The following is a 17,387-nucleotide window of genomic DNA, read 5'->3' as shown; positions in this document are numbered from 1 at the left end:
ATTTTCTCTATATAAAAAATGGGATCAATGTAGTATTTAGCTCTGCAGGTTGTTGTAGATGTTAGAGACAACTGTAGCGAACATAGGTCAGTGCCCAGCCTGGTAAGTGATAAGCACGTTAATGATGAAAATAATAATAATAATCATATATTGGTTATAACAGTGATAATGCCTTGGAAGTTTCACCTGCTTTGGAGACAGAATTTTTAGGGCTGCCCGGTATAGTTTCCTGCTGGGCACTGTCCTCACTGGAGAGGAGCCATTTGTTATGGGCTAGTTGGGACCGATCTGAAAACTCCTGGCTTTCTATGCAGTACACAGAGAATGGATTCATCTTTTCCTTGGCCATAGCAAGTCCCTGAGTAGGTTTCCTTTGCCTTCTACCCACAATATCTCACCAGGCAAGTGGAGTTTGCTTTCCTGCAGTTAAGGAGAGGAGGAGGAAATGCCCTCCATGTCACTGCTTCTGCTTGTTGGTTGGGGGTAATTGAGATTGTGTTGCCACTGGGATCATCCAAGGTTATGTTGGTAGCCACTGTCCTTACCTATCACGTGCCGCCTCAGACCATCCATCGCTTAGCGTGCTTAGTCTTTCTGAAGAGGTTGGCTCAACCAGAAGGTGGAGAAACTGAACAGATGGACTCATACCTTTGATGTTTTTTTTTTAGGGAGCATGAAGAAGCCCTGGTCTTGGCCAAGAGGAGATCAGGACATTTCCTCAGCCTCAGGAAGGCAGGCTCTCTCTTGCCTTTGCCTCCAAATTCCTTTATAGCTGCTGCCACTACTATAAATCTCTGTGAGTCTTTGTAGAAGAGAAAGGAATCATTGGCATACTGGGTCTTTGGGGAAGACCTGATTTCTGTGGAGCTAGACTACTTCTCTATGAGATGTGTGGCCCATGTGAGTTAATTGGTACTACTTCTGGGGACTGTGGAGCATTGAGAAGATGTCTCTGACTTGAACTTTGAGGGAGCTTCTTGGTACTTTATGCTCTGAAGGACTCTAGAACAATGGCCATCAAAGAAGGTAGAGGTTACTCCATGGCCAGTAGTGTCAGGAGACCCTGGAGACCAGAGACTTACCTCCGCTGTGTGGAAGTCTCTTCCCCATGCTCCCAGAGACATCGGATGTGGGGGAAATGGGGATGCAGTCTTTTCATCTTTATTCATTTATTTATTTACTTTTTATGACTTCATGGGTCTCACTGACACTTGGGGACTTGGTCCTCATAGGTTGTAATTTGATCAGGATTTACCAAAACCAAATTGTGGTGGAGATGACGGGGGGAGAAATGGGTGCTGAGGAAGGGAAGAGCATGCTACCTCCATTTGCCATAACTCTAGAACATCCCTACTTCTCTAATCATGAGCCAATGTGTGCTGGTGAAAAGAAAGAGTGCCCTTTCCCCTAAAGTCCCTTTTTTCTTCAGGCTCCAAGTTGGCTTACTTTGAGAAGAAATGATATGGATAACATTCTTTTAGGTTTTCTTCTTTTGTGACTCTTGAAAAGTTCTCTCCAAAATACACAATTGTCATATACTACTGTTTTAATTCCCTGTGATACCTGGACTGCAGGGCTCTAGTTAAATATTTGACTGTGTCTTTACCATGCAGTCAATCCATCAGACAAAAGATAACATCCATTCCCCAGCTGGAGTGGAGAAAGAGGGACCTGTATGCAAGAATTTTCTCTCCCTACAACCTCACCATCTCTGTTGAGTCTTAACATGTAGCTTTCACTGGATGCTTGTGACCAACAGCAAGGGCTCTGTGAAGTCTGCAGATTGGAACATTCTTCATGATATCATATGAGTCATAATCTTCTTCCTTCTTCTGTCTTCTTTCAAGACCAAGCAAATCTGAACCTTGTTTGCAGAGGGTCAAGTAGGCAACACTTCTGCTATGTTGGCCTGCAAGAGTTTGTTGCCATCACTGTGGAGGTTCTGGCTGCATCTTGCAGATGAATGGAAAGAACAGTGAAACTGGGCTTTATGGAGTTTTCACTGATGTGGGCATTGGGGTTCTCACTTAGCCTTCCCCCTTCTGGAGCTGGTGGACAGTTAAATGGGACTGGAATTGCTTGCCTCCTGCTTTAATCTACCCTTTTACTTTTCAGTTGAAGGTCTTAATTGTGATGACTTCTAGGAACCACAGACATTGAGCCTGCTTCTTCTTTGACATGTATTCATCCCAGCTTGAGTGATATGATGGAGCTCACTATTAAAGTCTGTCTCTCCCTTTCCTAGGGTCCTCTCATCACTCTACAGCTTGGTTCCCACGTGAGGTAGGCCACCTGCTGCTGGAACTTTCTGGGTTTTCTCTCTTCTAGGAGCAGTAGCAAGGCAGGCGTCAAGGGATCATAGTGGACACCTTGGACTCCGTCCCCTGGATTCCATCCTTCTGTGGGCCAGCTTTTTGGCTCTCTTCCAGTCCCTCTTCCAAAGCTCCCCCATCCGGGAGCTGACCTGTACCTCTCTAATTGTCCCTTGCAGAATACTCCCACCTGCTCCCGGGAATGCTGCTGCACCTGAGAGGCTGGAGGCTCTGAAATACCAACGGATAAAGAAGCCCAAAAAGTCATCCAAGGGCTCCTCGAAGTCAAAGAAACGATCCGGTAAATGGTGGGAAGCACCTGTACCTCTTTCCACCTAGCTTTGTCCTTAAGGATGAGGATTATCAGGCCCAGGCTCCGAGCCTGGGGTTTTCTAGAATTGAATCAACCAACTTCTCTTGTTCTTGGTTTCCTTTTAGCCATTCATTATCAAGTAATCACATGATTTTCATGTAGAAAGCAAGAAAGGTGAAAATCTGATTGCCTTCCCCTCCCTCCAGCCCCTCCCCCAACTAGGGACCATCGCTCTGTGGCTTGTCAGCCCACAGAGCCTCTTCTGTCCTACAGCTTTAGAAAAAACAGGATATTGTTTCAATTTATGTCTTAACAACATAAATAGTATATATATATTTTTTTTTCCCCCATCCTATAGTACACCTTGAAAATGTCCCAATCTGCTTATGTATTTATTTCTCTTGTATCACGTCAAGCCTTCTGTTGACATGGGAATGATGGGGCTTAGGGTACATATGGCATAGGACTACCTTCTGCAAGGTAATCAGACTTTTCTTTGTAGATGCAGTAAGGTTTCCCTACTGGATAAAGGACAATTCCACTGAAGTATGTCTGATGGTTATTCAGCAGTAATTGGTACCTTCTAAGACTGTATAAAAATAAGTTAACCCTCTTTTAGAAAATTCCTTGATATTTATCAAATTCTCTCTGCTGATGGTTTTAGGGATATTAGAGCAGGCTGTCATGGAAGAATGCTCAGCAGTTTCCTTGCAGATCTTTGATGACAACTGTGGAGTAAGTTTCGTTAGGGCTAGGGTTATGGAAAACAGTGTTATGCAGAGACGAAGCCTACTACATTGTTGGGAGATGCTGATGGCTGATTAAGAATTTAGCCTTTGGTGAGGGGGGCATCAGTTTCCTGCCAGTTGATAGATGGAAATACTGAGGCAGAGAAAAACAAAATGAGTATTTTACGGCTTGGTGCAAAATTGAAGCCCAAAGCTGAATTTTCCAACTTAAACCTGTTATAATTTAAGGTCTGTTTGTCTGTCTGTCTGTCTTGTCTACCTACCTACCTATCCTATGTATGTGTGTGAGCGAGTGTACAGTCAGTCACATGTCACTTAGTGATAAGGACATTCTGAGGAATGTGTTGTTAGTCAACTTCGTCACTGAATGAGTATCACACAGTGTACTTGCACAGCTAGGTTGGCCAGGGTATCACTGGGTGGCATGATCTGTGGGGCCACCATCAACAAATGCCATTGTTAATGTGGCGCTGACTTTAATTTATAATAAGTCAAATTTCTTTGCTTATTGCAGAATAAGCTACAGCGGATGTTTGTTCTCTCTCGTGGTGACAGTGGTCCTGGTACCTGTTCTGTTCTGACAACTCTGAAATGTCTGTCTTCAGTCCATGTATCTTCTTTGAGGTCACGTTCATATTTGCAGTTGACTGTTGAACTTGTACTTAGATGTTTTATAAGCCTGCCAAGTATCCCAAGTAGAACTGTGGCTTATCTTTTCCAAATCTACTTCACCTGTCTTCTCCGGTTTATTAAGTAGCACTACTTCTGCTTCCTATCCAGTTGTTCATGTGGCTTCCTCCTGCATTCTTCTCTTGCCCTCTTAATTCACTTGGAAAGGTCTGTCGGCTCAGCTTTTATAACATGTCCCGAATCTTGCCACTTTTGCTGTCTCCACTCCAAACTGCAGTGTGTGCTCCCTCCTCTCTGTCTGGGCTGCTGCAGAACCTGGAAGTAGCTCTGGGGCCCTGTCCATGCTCCGACAACAGCATGTGTTCTGCACAGTCACCATAGCTTCAGAGAATGTGACAGTATGTGTGCACATATGTGCTTCTGATGGAAACCTTCCCATGGCTTCTCCTTGCCACCAGAACAGATATCAGAGTCCTTGACAACCTGCCTGTCTTTGCAACCTCACTGTGACCACCTCTGGGACGTACCGCGTTTGCTCTTGACACTGGGTTTCCCTTCTGATGGGAATAAATTCCCCTCAGATCTGGGGAAGGCTCAGAATCCAAGTCACCCTTAAAGAACTAACCTTCATGGGACAGGAGCAGTGCCTTGGTCAGTGGTTATCATGTGACCCTATTTTATCCTTTTTCGTCGGCATCTGAAAACTTTATTTTTGTATTTCTTACATTTTGACAATGTGCCCCTTCCTCCTTGCTTGTGTACTAAATGTAATCTAGAAGACAAAGCCTTTTCTTCTGTGTCCCCAGAAGGGCCACTAGGTAGAAAAGTAGCCACCACAGGCCAGGCAGAGTCCCACCCTGACTCTACTGCATGTCATTAAAATCTATTATTGCTTGGAATAAGTGAGAAAAATGTAGAGTCCCCACCCATTCTTAGAAGCCCTAATTCCTGGCACCTGGAAGAGGCACTACAAAGGAAACATTTATAGATTAATCAGGGAGATCTGTTAATTTCCAGAAAGAAGAATCATCTCCGCCTCCCTTCCCTGACTCATTAGAACAAGGGAGCAGGGCTGGGCTGTCTGTCCTTGTAGCAGTCAAGGAGGTGCATTCTCTGCAGTGGTTTGGTCTCAACTCCCATGTGCTGAGATACTCTTATTTCAGTATTAGAAGCTTAGAGTGTACACTCTGGCCTTTTCATCCCCTTTCTCTTCTTTTGTGTGTCTGTTTTCTCATCTTTAGACGGTTCTGCCTCTCAGGCTCAGCAGCTTCCCAACTCTCAGGTTCTGTGGCCCGATGAAGCTGTCTGCCTCCGAAAGAAGAAGAGACACTCTCGTCCTGATCCCTTTGCCCGGCTCTCAGACTTGTGCCACCGCCAGCTTCCGGAAGACCAGACAGCAATCCTCAACAGCGTGGATCAGGATGACCCAGGCCACGCAACTCTGCTGTGACTCCACACCACTCTAAGTGTCCCCAGGGCAGGGTGGGGCTGCGGGTAGGGAGGGGTTTCACGCGGGCCTTGTCCCCTTCTGTCCACCAAGAGATGGCTCAGTGTCCTGCGTGGCCCTTCTCCCCCAGGTCCTAGCCAGCTGGGCTCGTCCACAGGACAGAGGCTGGGGGCCGATCTTCTGCCTGTGGTCAGAGTCAGGGAGTGAGTTGACGACAGGAGGTCATCTGGCTCTGTCCCACCTTCCCCTCTTCACTTAGATTGAATTTTCTCACCTCTTCAGATGTCTTTGGAAGTGAAGAAGAGGAAAGCAATGGCTTTTACTGCTCTGCTTCTGTTTCAGTTTTTTGAGTTGTGGGAGAGGGCTGGACGTCTGTCCCATCTTCCAGACTCCACATATATATAGATATAGATACAAATACACATTCTGTAGTTGGTGGGTTTCTCTATGTGTATATATATGTACATTACAGCAAAGTGCTGTTTTCTTCTGTGGTCCATGGAAGGGAGGAGGGTAGTGGACCGCTGGGGTTTGTGAGTAGGGTTGGCCACGGTTGGTGGGGTGCCCTCTTGTCTGTCTCGGGGGACTGTTCCTGCCTCTTGGCTAAATTCGCCATTGTCCTCTCTAGCTTCTCCTATCCAGAGCAGAAATGGGGCCCTACTGAGATGACCAGCTGGGGTTACCAGTGAGTTACCACTGAACAAAACACAAGCCTTTATTGCTTGGTTGCTGGTGAGGAAAGGGTGAGCAGGCACAGGGCCAGGCTGGCGTCTTTCTTCTCCACAGTTTGTTTCACACTTCCGAAGTGGAAGCTGCCTAGTGGTGGAGCCCATCTGACCATGCCTCAGTTCCTTTTGGTCCAGCCTGGGCTTGGAGGCCTGTGGCCAAAGGTTCTCCCATCTGGAGTCATCTGTGCAGAGCCCCAAGCTGCCACGACTCTGTTTATAGCTGTCTCTACTCAGCACTCTGGGGCGCTGCTCCACCATGCTGATCAGCTCCTCCTTTCCTTTTGTGGAAGCTAATGCTCCAGATTGATTAATTGCCACTTGTGCAGAGCCAACCGCTAGTCCTCTGCATCCTCACCATGTGCTGTCTGCCACTCTGCTTTGCCTGGGGTCCTCCTCCCTCCTCAGGACCGACACTCCTGTAGTGTGGACTCCAGTGAAGTGAGGGTGCTCCTTCCCAGTAAGCCAAAGGCAAGTTGGCTTAGGAATGAAGGGGTGGGGTGGCTGGGGGCCTGGCCCTAGTCCTTCTGCCAAAATCTTGTCCTACTTCAAACTGTCAGCACTCAGAAGCTTCTGCAAAGCAGTCTTCCTGTTCAGGCATGTCCCTGTTTTTCCAGAAGGGCACAGGGCCGAGGGTTGGGTGGAGAGTGTGTTTGCCCTCACCATCCCCTCTTCTCCTGGAGCTTGGTCTGGCCCAGGATGGCAGGAGCCACTGAGTTCCTGGAAGTGTTTTCTTCTTGGTGCTGCTGTCCTGTGGTTTGGGGACATGCACCTCTCCCCAGTGACCTGCTTGGACATTGGCCATGTCAGAGCCCTAGCAGGCTTCTGCTGGTCTCACTGTAGCTGCCAGTGGCTTGGCTCAGTGACAGAGGAGAGGCGTGGCCTCCAAGGGCTGGGAAGCTGGTCATTTTGCTAGAGCTTCTTCCATCTTGGGGACAGACGTCTTTGCCAGCCAGGCCTGGTGCTTCCTTCTCTTTCCTAGTGAGCAGGAGACTGGCTCCACCATGCAAGGCATACCATCACAGTTCATTTATGGACATGGGTGAAAGAGGTGCAGAGGGTGATTTCTGTTGCTAGGACTAGCTGTCAGCCTGGGGTGAACACCAGATGCCTTCCTCTGGAGCCTGGGAAGTCACTTGACCCTTGGCTAGCAGCTCTGGTAAAGTTAAAATTAGAGTTGGGTGGCTCTCTGTGATCCTTTCAGCGGTGATGCTGTCTCTGCCACTGTGCCACAATGGGCCACTCCTGGGGCATCTCCCAGGGGCTGTCAGGAGCAGGCCTGTCTGAACTATTAGCTGGTGTGAGATGTGGGGCTCACAGTGGGTCACAGTGGCCTCTGTCCCCTTTTTGAAGCGTGTGACTCCTTTATCAGGATGGCCAGCCCAGGTCCTGGGGTGCAGTGTGAATATGGAGCATCAGGGCTGCTGCACATTAGTACGAATTAGACCCTGAAGCTGTCTGGGCCTTGTGGCTAGGAAAGAAAGGGAAGTTGAGATGGAAAGCTTCACTGGGATGTCATCCAGGGCCAGGAAGCAGCTTGTGGCTGAGGTGCTGTGGCCATGTCTACGCTTTCCTGGGCCCCGTGCTAACAAGGTGCTGACTCCTGCCTTCTTTTCTTGCCTCTGGCATTGCCCCTTACCTCAGCTGAAAAGACCAAATGGCAGGAGCTGTGCTTTTGCTGGCCACTGGGTGGCAGCTCTGCTGAGGCATTGCCAGGGTGGGGAAGGGACACAAGGCCTCCCTATTCCTCAGTGGCCTCAGACTTGTTCTCCTCCCAAAATGGCTTCCTTCTTGTGGACTGTGTCCTTAGAGACCAGCATCCTTCCTGCACCTCTGGGAGCTATTTTGGTCCTTCCTTTAAAGACTTCGGAGGAAGTTGGCAGAATACAATTTTCTTCACCCATGGGATGGAGGATGAAGGTGTTGCGGGAACCCGGTTAAGTGCTGCATGTGGACACATAAATGCAAGTCTGTATGATGAGTGTAGCCATTTCTAGGAACCCATGTCCTTTGCACTCTGCCTTTGAACAGGGGCAGTGACCACTACGAAGCTTCCTAGGACTTTTTACCCTCTACTCTGGGAGATCAGTCTTTCAGACTTCCCCCTCTAGGCTCTGGTAGCCTTGCAGTAGTAGTTCAGATAAAAACCTGTTTTTGTATCTTGGATTTTTTTTTTGTCTGCAGCTTTGTCCTGCATCATCTTGATTCAAAACAGTGGCTACTGGGGCAGTAGGTGATCCACAGACCAGGAAGACAATATGCTGGTCTCTGAGGGGCTTGAAAGGCTACAAGTGCTTTGGGAAGAAGATGAGCAATATGGAGGTGAATGCTGTTTCTTGATACTCCAGCTGGCCATGAGTGGGCTTCATGGCTGTGAGCAGAAGCCCGTGTGTGGATTGTCTTTGCTGGATCCAGCCCAGCATCTGACAGGGACGCTGCCTGCTGGCCAGCCTTTCTCCCTCACAGTCTCTTGGAGTGCAGGGAGGGAGAGGCCATTTACATGCCTACTTTGGCAACATGAAGAGTGCCTCTGTCCCAAGGGGCAGCAAGGCATAGGCCTCTCTCAAAGGTCTAGGTTTAGGCTATCGAGGGGTGGTTTCAGCACCAACGGGCTGGGGAGCGTGCTTACTAGTATTTTACCATATTCTTCATCTTCATTTTTTATCTAAAATATTTGGGGTTAGATGGACTTCAGCCATTTATTCCTCTGCCCTTTTCTTGCACAGAAAACTAGATAAGGTTCACACGTAGAAGTTCCTTTTTTTCTGGCAAGGCTGACAAATAGCTTCAGGAGAGAAACTGATACCACAGAACATCAGGCATCTTTGCCACACCCCAGGGTTTGAATCAGACCTGAGGTGTGTGTGGCTGGAGTAGTTTCTTCCAATATTGTTAGCAAACTTCTTTTGGGGTTTTGGGGTGGGATGGGGAAGAATTGTAGATAAAGTACATTTTATTAATATGTAGAGAACCCTAGGAAAGAACAGCTAATGGTTAATCTTGGGCTTGCTTTGCTTGCATGTAAAGGAGCTTTGGGGGGCATTGCAGGGATTTGGGAGGCAGCAGGAAAGAGTCAAAGGGCAGAGACAGACAGGAATGAGGGGAGGCTCCTTGACACTGGGAGCTGGGAGCCTTTCTGCCAATGCTCTTGGCTTGGGCTGCCATTTTGTGTCTTCTTCAGATCAAAGCAGATCAGGCTCCAGGCAGATGGAGGCTTAGCATCCTGATGCCTTATTGTTGGGGAGAGGGCTCAGGAGGGGTCTCAGGGGCCAGCTCTCTGTTAAATAGTCATTGATGAGCTGGGGTGTTTTAGGAGGAGGTGTTAGAGAGCTGGAATATGGAGAAGAATCCTGATCTTTTGCCAGGGTGGGAGAATGAAAGACTGTAGAGTATTGGGTCTGTCATGGAGTAGGAGCAGAGATTCTAGGACAGCATGGTGGGACCCAAGCAAGGGCACCAAGCCTTGCCACTCTCCTTGGGACATCTGCACACTGACAGTGTAATGTACACATTGGGGCATTATCCCAAGGAGAAAAAGTGACTTCCCAGTGAGGCGCAGGTGGAGGGGAGGTGGCAGTGGAGGGTTTGGGGACAGAAGTGGGAGGGGTCTTCACCACTGAGAAAAGGTTGGGGCTAGGCTGGCATGCAGGCTCAGACTGTGGCTCAGAAGAGATCTTGATTTTTCTAGAATTAGCTTCTGACACTAAGTGCCCAGACATGGATTTCTTTGTCATGTGCTTCAGCTCGATGTATTTATTTTTGGGGTATCCTCAAGTCCAGAGCTCAGAGACTGGTTTTGAAATGGCCAGCTCTAAGTTAGTAGAGAAGGAAAGATTGTTCTCAGGGGTTTCTTGTGTTTGTTCTCCTAAGCAGAAGTGGCAGGCTGCCTTTCTTTGTCCATCTGAAGATGTTCATAAATCCCCAGTGACAGTGGTGGCTCAGCAATTGTGCTTGTCACCCTTCTTGGGTTACAGCGGATTCCTTCAGATCATGGTGGTGTTAGGGCTTGAGGTTTTGTCTTTCTCTTCTTTTGAAGGTTAAAGTCACCAGCCTACAGCTGAGTGAGGTAGGAATGCATTTCACCCTGAAATCAGGTACCAGCCTTTCTTCCTTTCTTAATGTCTCCATTCTGCTTCCTTTTGGATTGAGAGGCAGAATTAAAAATCTCCTCTTTAAAAGAAGTCAGTAGACCAAGGGTCAAAGCCAAGATTGGACTTTAGCACTCTTACCAAGTAGATGTTTGGTTAGGAGTGTCTCTTATCTCTGACAGTGTGTCTGCACAGGGCCAGACCCTTATTTCTGGGCCCCTGTCTATACTTTCAAATAAGCCTTTCAGGAACAAACATGCTACCCCTACCAGATGTTTTGTGTGTAGGTTTGCCAAGTGGATAGAAGCTTTTCAGGATCAAATTTTAAGCTGATAGAAAAATTCCCAATCTATTGAGTCTAGTCCAAAGACACCTATAGATCCTAAGGGTTTCTGTGTCAAGGAAAAATTAATCATTATTGCAAATACTATTAATGGCTGGCCATGCCTTAGAGGTAGAAAAGTTAGGGTATCTTGATTGATGTACTTTGGTAGAACAGCAGCCAGTCACCAATATTGCTTGGAAATTTTCTTCTGCATGGGTTAGTAGCAGTGGTTAGGGATTCTTAAGAGAGTTGATGAAACAGCTATCAGCTTTGGATGCTGGCTGGAAAAGCTGGACTGCGAGCTAACCAAATAGGCATGAAGCCTCTTTTCTTCTTGGTTGTCTACCTTCCTATCCCACTACATAGTGATGGGAATGCCTGTCTGAGCCTGTTTTTTTTGGGGGGGTCTTGAAGAAATCTGTCTCACCAACTCCATGTCCCTGCCCCTAGTGCTGGATTTCCTAGATTCATTTTAGGACCTAGGGCTAGCTCTCCCCATGTACCCCACATACTCACGAGTTAGGTTCCCTTTCCTTCCCTCCTGCACTTCTGTATGGCTCCAGGGATCTTGAACTTGTGCAAGGTTTACGGTAGGGAAGTGGTTGGGGTAGGGAAGGGAATTTGGGAGGGTACTGGGGTTGGGCTGGGGAGGGGTATTTGCGTTTTCAGCCTTAGCAATACTGCAAGCATGCTTTGGGCTGTTTGGGGTTTCACCTAAGTAGATGGAAGGGGCCAGTGCCCAGTACCCCCTCGTGTCTGTGATGAGAACCTGGGGGCATTTTATTTCCTTCTGGCTTAGGGAATCTATGAAACCTCCTATCTGGTAGAGGGGACTAACCCTCATGATCAACTTGCAGTCCTTGAAAGGGAAACTCTCTACCAATGAGTATTTCTGTTGCCTACTGTGGACAATGAGAGACATGTCACGAGTTGACATTGTCCTTGGCTGAGTCAGAGGAATGGGATTCCCTTACCTGTCTTTTGCAGGTGCTAGGCATCTCCCTGGTCTCTAATCCCGCCAGCTGTCTATTCTAGTGTTCCTTTCCTGGATTCAGTAAATGTGTATTTTGGGTGTATGCGAGAGTCTGTTGTGTGTGCATGGAACCTGTGTGTGTGTGTGCCTGTTGCGTGTATGCAAGAGATTTTTAGGGACACACTGCTTTGCCTGAATAGCATCAGGCCTAGGAGACCCTCCTTTTTGTTGGCTGTTTCTTTGCTAGACAACTTCTGTTTTGGTAGGAGGATCACATTAGTAATACACCATCTTGGGTGTATTTTTTATATTGTATATAAAATTATATAAATACATATAATGTGTTCTATTTTAAGGAGACAGGGGAACTTATGTTGGGGAGCGAGGATCAGATGCAATAGTAGTGGCTTACACTGGGAGCCTCAGGCGAGCGGTCCACACGAAGTGGGACTGGACAAGCCAGAGACGCAAGCTGGGCCGGATGCATGGGGCCTGTGCCCCTGCACAATATATAAATATAAAGAAAACGTATATAAAGTCTATCTATCTAGCTTATCTATATAGTTTGCTTTATTTTTGTACCTGTGCTTAGAGATGCTTTGAGCTGTGTCACTTTCCTCAAGCGGTCTGGGAAACTAGCTCATGCCTTGATGCCTCCTCCTTCTCTGTCCTTCCTGGGATACACTCTTTGTTCAGAGATGCTTGGGTCTTTCTCACAGAAATATGTATATATGAAAAAACTTTAAAATTAAACAAAGAACTCGACTTGCAGAAGGACGAGTGAGCTGAAGATTGTGGAGGAGTTATGGGATCTGAAGACCCCAGAGAACTCGGGTCCAAATGTCTCTTGGCACCGGGAGGGGTCGCTGTGGTGAGATGCTTGATGTTGTGGGGGTGCTGGAGAGCTGGAAATGCCACAGAGCATTCCTATATGGCTGCGCTTGATATCCAGCTCCTCAGAAGGAATCCAGCTCCGCAGCTGGGAAAGGGAGTGGTCATGATTACTTAGTAATGGCTGTCCTAGTTTGTAGCACCTGGGCTTAAGCAACTCTTGGCAATATGATGGTGAGAGTTTGCAAGGCTAACTGTGTGGGCCAAGTCTTGGAAAAGAGATACTCTGGGGATTAACGCTGCAGATTTTTTGGAACCAGTGTGAATGTAATATCTAGTATAAATATGTTATTGATGCTATCTTCATTTATTTTTAATTGGAAAATGAAATGCTGTTGGAAATGGGATGGTCCAGTCCTAGGACAATGAGTGGACAGTCAGGGGTAAGAGATTAACTTTGGGCAGATCTGGGAGGATGGGTCTTCCTGGGACCTTCCTTCTGGTACGCAGTTGGTGACTTACAGAACTGAACAATATATTGGGAGAATGTGACCAAGAATGAGAGATTCTGGAGGGGAGGGGTCCACTTGAGTTTCAGCAGCAAAGTGTGTGTGGGCTGAAGAATACCTGTCTGAGAATTCAAGACCTCATATGTGCTGCAAAGGCAACATGCCTCAGCAGGCAGCTCCTGGCGCTAGCTCTTTCTTCTGACTTGCCAAGTGCTCAGAACAATGTGTTTGAAGCTGGTGCAGGGCCAGATGGTGCAGAGATTCTGGGGAGACTCATGACTACAGTCTCTCATCTCTTATTTCTGTTTGAAACTCAAAATATGGCAACACTAGCCCCTCTTTCCTCACCCAAATGTGATGCTCTCCAAGAGCTCTTGTCTATGGATTTTGACCATTTGAGGAACTCAGATGCCTCAATCACAGGAAGGGCTTTTTTTTGTATTTGAGGAGTATTATGAGAAGCGGAGGTTGGAGTGGAGCCCGAGTCTAGCTTCTGATTCTTATTGGATCTTATATGGCCCCACCATTCATTAGGACACTGTTCTAGGGGCTTCTGGATTGTCTGTTCAAAATATTTACCATTGTCCAAGGACATAGCAGGAGAACAGGCCTGGGGGGGCTCCAATTCCCGTATCCTCCACAGGAGGCCAGAAGAGGATGCAGCCAGGTATTTCTTATAAGATTTTCTGGGCAGTGGAGTAAAAGGAAGAGCAGCAAATTCTGTGTCCCTTCCCACCTTGCACCTCCTATTGAGCTACCAAAGAGGGGTTTCCGTGACTATGCTTTCGGCTCTTAGAGGCAACCTTTCGCTTCTCTGGAGACTCTGTCCCACTCCTGCTCACATGTGACCTGCGGAGTCAGTCAGTTCAGCACACAGGCACCTCAAAGGGCACATCTTCCATGAGGCCCAGAGTTCCTCAACATTCCATCTCTTTCCACATTGAGCCAAAGGCTCGGTCCTTGGAAACCTCAGCAGCACCAGGGTGCATGAGATTGGGAGACCCTGCACATTGCCATTCCATTTATCATTGTCAAGTGGGCACTTCACATTGGAGAAAACAGGGGAGATAGGGGCCTTGACATTTTGGAGCCTGGAGAGGATGTGTTACTTACCTCAGAGAGGGTCCAAGGCTGGGCATTGGAGGGGAAAGGACAGATAGCCCAGCATCAATCTCCCATTTCTCAGAAGAGCTACCCTTTCACAAAGGCATGTGCAGCAGAGGGGATTGGGATCTGACTGTGTGGAGTAAGTGAGGTATTCTTTTTTGAACCTCTTGCTTAATGGGATAGGTGGGTGGGAGGGGTCTGCTGATGAAGCTTTTGAGGCCCACAGCCACTGCCACGGTTCTGAACTTCCTCCTATGCTGTGTCTTACTCCTTGGTCCCTAGATAGTGGAAGGGGTATTGAATTTTGGTGCTTTTTTCTTTGGTAGGAGGTTGGAAGAATCTGTAGAGTTGTTCTAGTTCAGCTACCTCTGTCTGTTACATGAAACAAGAGTATGGAGAAGATAAGTCTGCTGCGAGTTGCTTTTCCAGGGATCAGTGTGGGCTCTGAGCTCTGATCATTATCAACAGGGAACCTAGGGAGGAGGAAAGGGCTGGCCCATTGCCCTTGGAACTGCCTTGGACAACATAGAAGTGCACGGGGGTATAGTCAGGCCTGTGCAGCACTTCCATGGGTGAGGATGTGGCTGTGCCATTGGGTGGGGGTCCCTGTTATTGCATTGTGAAGTCTGGATGGGGAGGGTTTGCTCTGTGGGATAATGTGGATGCTAGAACGTCATATGAGGAGTGGGGAGGTGAAGGACAGATCTGACACTGCACTTAATAAGTTGTATCCATCAGAGTGAGAAATACTTCAAGTTCTATTTAGATTTAATTTCCTACCTGCTGTTCGTGGGGCTAGAGATGGAGGCCATGAGTATGCATCACCAGTTGCCCATTCTTGTCCATGGCCTGACGAGGAGGGATGACCTCCTGCTCATGTGAGCAGCTCTCAGCCCCATTATCCACTCACGCTCTCCCACCTGGAGTGACTGTGCCATCCTGGACATGCTTCTTCCATCGCACACGAGGCAGTTATTTTCCCTGCCTCTTGTCACCCTGAGTTCTCCAAACGTGCAGAGGGTAGGGGTGAAGAGGGGTTCTGGAGGAGCAGCTCCCAGCACCCTCCCCAGGGCCCCCAACAGACTTCTGATCTTCAGATGCCTGGCAGCCTCCTGCTTTTGGCTCTTCTTTTCTAACAAGTCTGGATTGACTCTTGGTTTCGTCATGAGATTTCTTCCTTCAACTTTCTTTGGGGTTTCCCCCATTCATACTGGGTCTTCATGTGAAGACTGTTCAAACCTCGTTTCCATTTCTTGAATGTCGAGTATTATTACATTACCATGCTAGGGTGCTTTATGGTGCTGTCTGAGATGCCAGCAGGGTGGAACTGGTTCCTCCCACTGGTTCTTTAGATCTTGCTGTATTTCGTCTTCTCCTTTGATTTCCACCTAGGGATTTGGGGTGGGTAAGTTGGGAGTAGGTTTGTGTTTTCTCTCTCTCTTTCTTTTATGTATGAATGGACTGGTTAAAGTCAGTTATCATGAGTAGCTGACTTTATGGTATTGACTGGTTGGCTGACTTTGGTTCCAAATTAGACAAACCAACATATTGTATAGCCGCGAACAGAACACTTTTGAGTGTGAATTTAGATGGTGACTAGAGGCTTACTTTTTGAACTTCAGGTATGTAACTCAAAAGTAAATAAAAAACACTATTTTTTCAGTAAGCTTTTTTTTTCTTCTAAAAGATAACGTAGAAATCAAACTACAAAACATTAAATTGGTGCTGTACCTAAGCCTTATACAAACATATTCTACACTCTGTATAACCTGTCTCTGGGGCTCTCCTTGCTCCGTCACCCTCTTCTCAAAGCCTGGGAATGCCAGTGTGTGCCAAGCCTGGGGCTGGGTCTTGGGGACCAGTGGACCCAGGGGGCCCTGGGAGCAGAGGGTGGTGGTGGAGATGGGGCCTGGTTCTGCTACCCAAGCAGATAGGGGAAGGAAACCAGGTGCTTGGGTGTGTGTGGCATGTGTGTGCATATGTGTATGTTTGTGTGTGAGCGTGCGAATGTGGATGCATGAGCTTACAGGTGCACAATGCCAAAGTGAATGCACCAACTGGGGCTTGAAAGGGAGACCCAGAAGGGCCCCAGGAGTGGGACAGTTGGGATGAGGGGGGCACGCTCCCTCTCATTTCCTGGCTCCTGTTTCTCCTGTCAGGGAGTGGAGGTATCCTGGAAATAACTACATTCTTAGTGGGGTGCTTCTTCTTCAAACTCTGTAAATGCTGAGCACTTCTAAAGGCCCCATCTAAGGGGCAGGCATCTCTGGCCACCAAATCACAGACTGCCAGGACTGAGAGGAGCCTTTCTTCTCTCCAGCCCTTACTTGGGTTTTGGGGAAGAGAGTTCTTCCTGCAGGCTCCCTGCACCTCCCCTTCCTGGACCTGGGTCTGCTGTAGCTGCCACTCTCCAGCTGGGCTCCCATTGGCTATCTTGCCCCTTCCTAGCCCACAGAGAGGGCCCCCTGTAGATGACCCCTCTGCTACACTGCTCCATGGCCCTGAGCAATAATGCCTGCCCTAGTGACAGTGATTCCTTCGGCCTTGGACTTGCCGCTTAAAAACAGTGATATCCCAAACTCAATTAGGGAGAGACTTTGCAGTCTGCTTGGGTCAAGCTGCTGTGCCAGGCTCCACTCGCTGGTATTTTCAGGCTTGCTGAATACTAACCAACTCATTGCCAGTAACACTGCATGTTCATATCCTGAATTAAAAATCAAAATGAGCGAACAAGTACGTGAGTGAACCAAGAGAGAGAAAAATATGGCACATCAAATGACAAGATGTGTAGCCAGTGAAGGTACCCCGGGTAGTGTCTCAAGTTAAACCGAGTAAAAGAAGTTTAGTATTAAATTGCTCCTCATGTAACATTACTCTGCTTCAGAAATGTTTTGTATTTTGATATAAATAAACATTTCTTAAAAAAGAGTTCACTTTCTAGTTCTTGTTTTTACCTAGGAATTATTTTCTGATGTTAACTTTGCTGCTGGCTGCTAGAGCTCCCTAAATCAACCCAGTTTAAACTCATGGCCCAACATGATTCTAAGGAATCGAGTCTTGAAGAGGAAGAGGCTGCTCTTCATTCACTGAACAGTTGTGGGCTGAGGGTATATTGTATGAGTCACCAGTTTGTGCCCTGGGATCCTCCAGGGAACAAAAAAGAAGAAGCACCTGCTCTCGGAGGGCTTGTGGCCTAGGAAGATGGGCACCATATAAATACTGCAATAAGAAAATTACGTAGAATACAGTGAGATGGCCAGGGCGTGTGTGGGGGGGTGATGAGTAGAAGGTGGGGCTTGCCTGGCACCCAAGGGTGCCCAGGGGTACCCTGTCTCTGTGTCAGAGGCATAGGAACTTTTTTTTTTTTTTTTTTTTTTG

At 47.6% G+C, this 17,387-nt stretch overlaps 1 protein-coding gene across 1 annotated transcript in view; it reads left to right on the top strand.

Annotated features, from left to right (window-relative positions):
- Igsf9b (immunoglobulin superfamily member 9B) overlaps positions 1-16,894 on the top strand; it is a 45,862-nt gene extending 28,968 nt beyond the window's left edge. Inside the window, exons 20-21 of the mRNA XM_033763956.1 lie at positions 2,492-2,613; positions 5,246-16,894. Of these exons, the coding sequence (XP_033619847.1) occupies positions 2,492-2,613; positions 5,246-5,454 (331 nt within the window). The 3' untranslated portion in view covers positions 5,455-16,894. The remainder of the gene's footprint in view (positions 1-2,491; positions 2,614-5,245) is intronic.
- The last annotated feature ends 493 nt before the right edge of the window (positions 16,895-17,387 follow it).

Source organism: Fukomys damarensis, unplaced genomic scaffold (genome assembly GCF_012274545.1).
Source record: "Fukomys damarensis isolate Sample0158 unplaced genomic scaffold, DMR_v1.0_HiC HiC_scaffold_16, whole genome shotgun sequence".
NCBI lineage: Eukaryota > Metazoa > Chordata > Mammalia > Rodentia > Bathyergidae > Fukomys > Fukomys damarensis.
The sequence above is the reverse complement of the archived record's forward strand: the minus strand, read 5'-3'. Positions and strand labels throughout refer to the sequence as shown.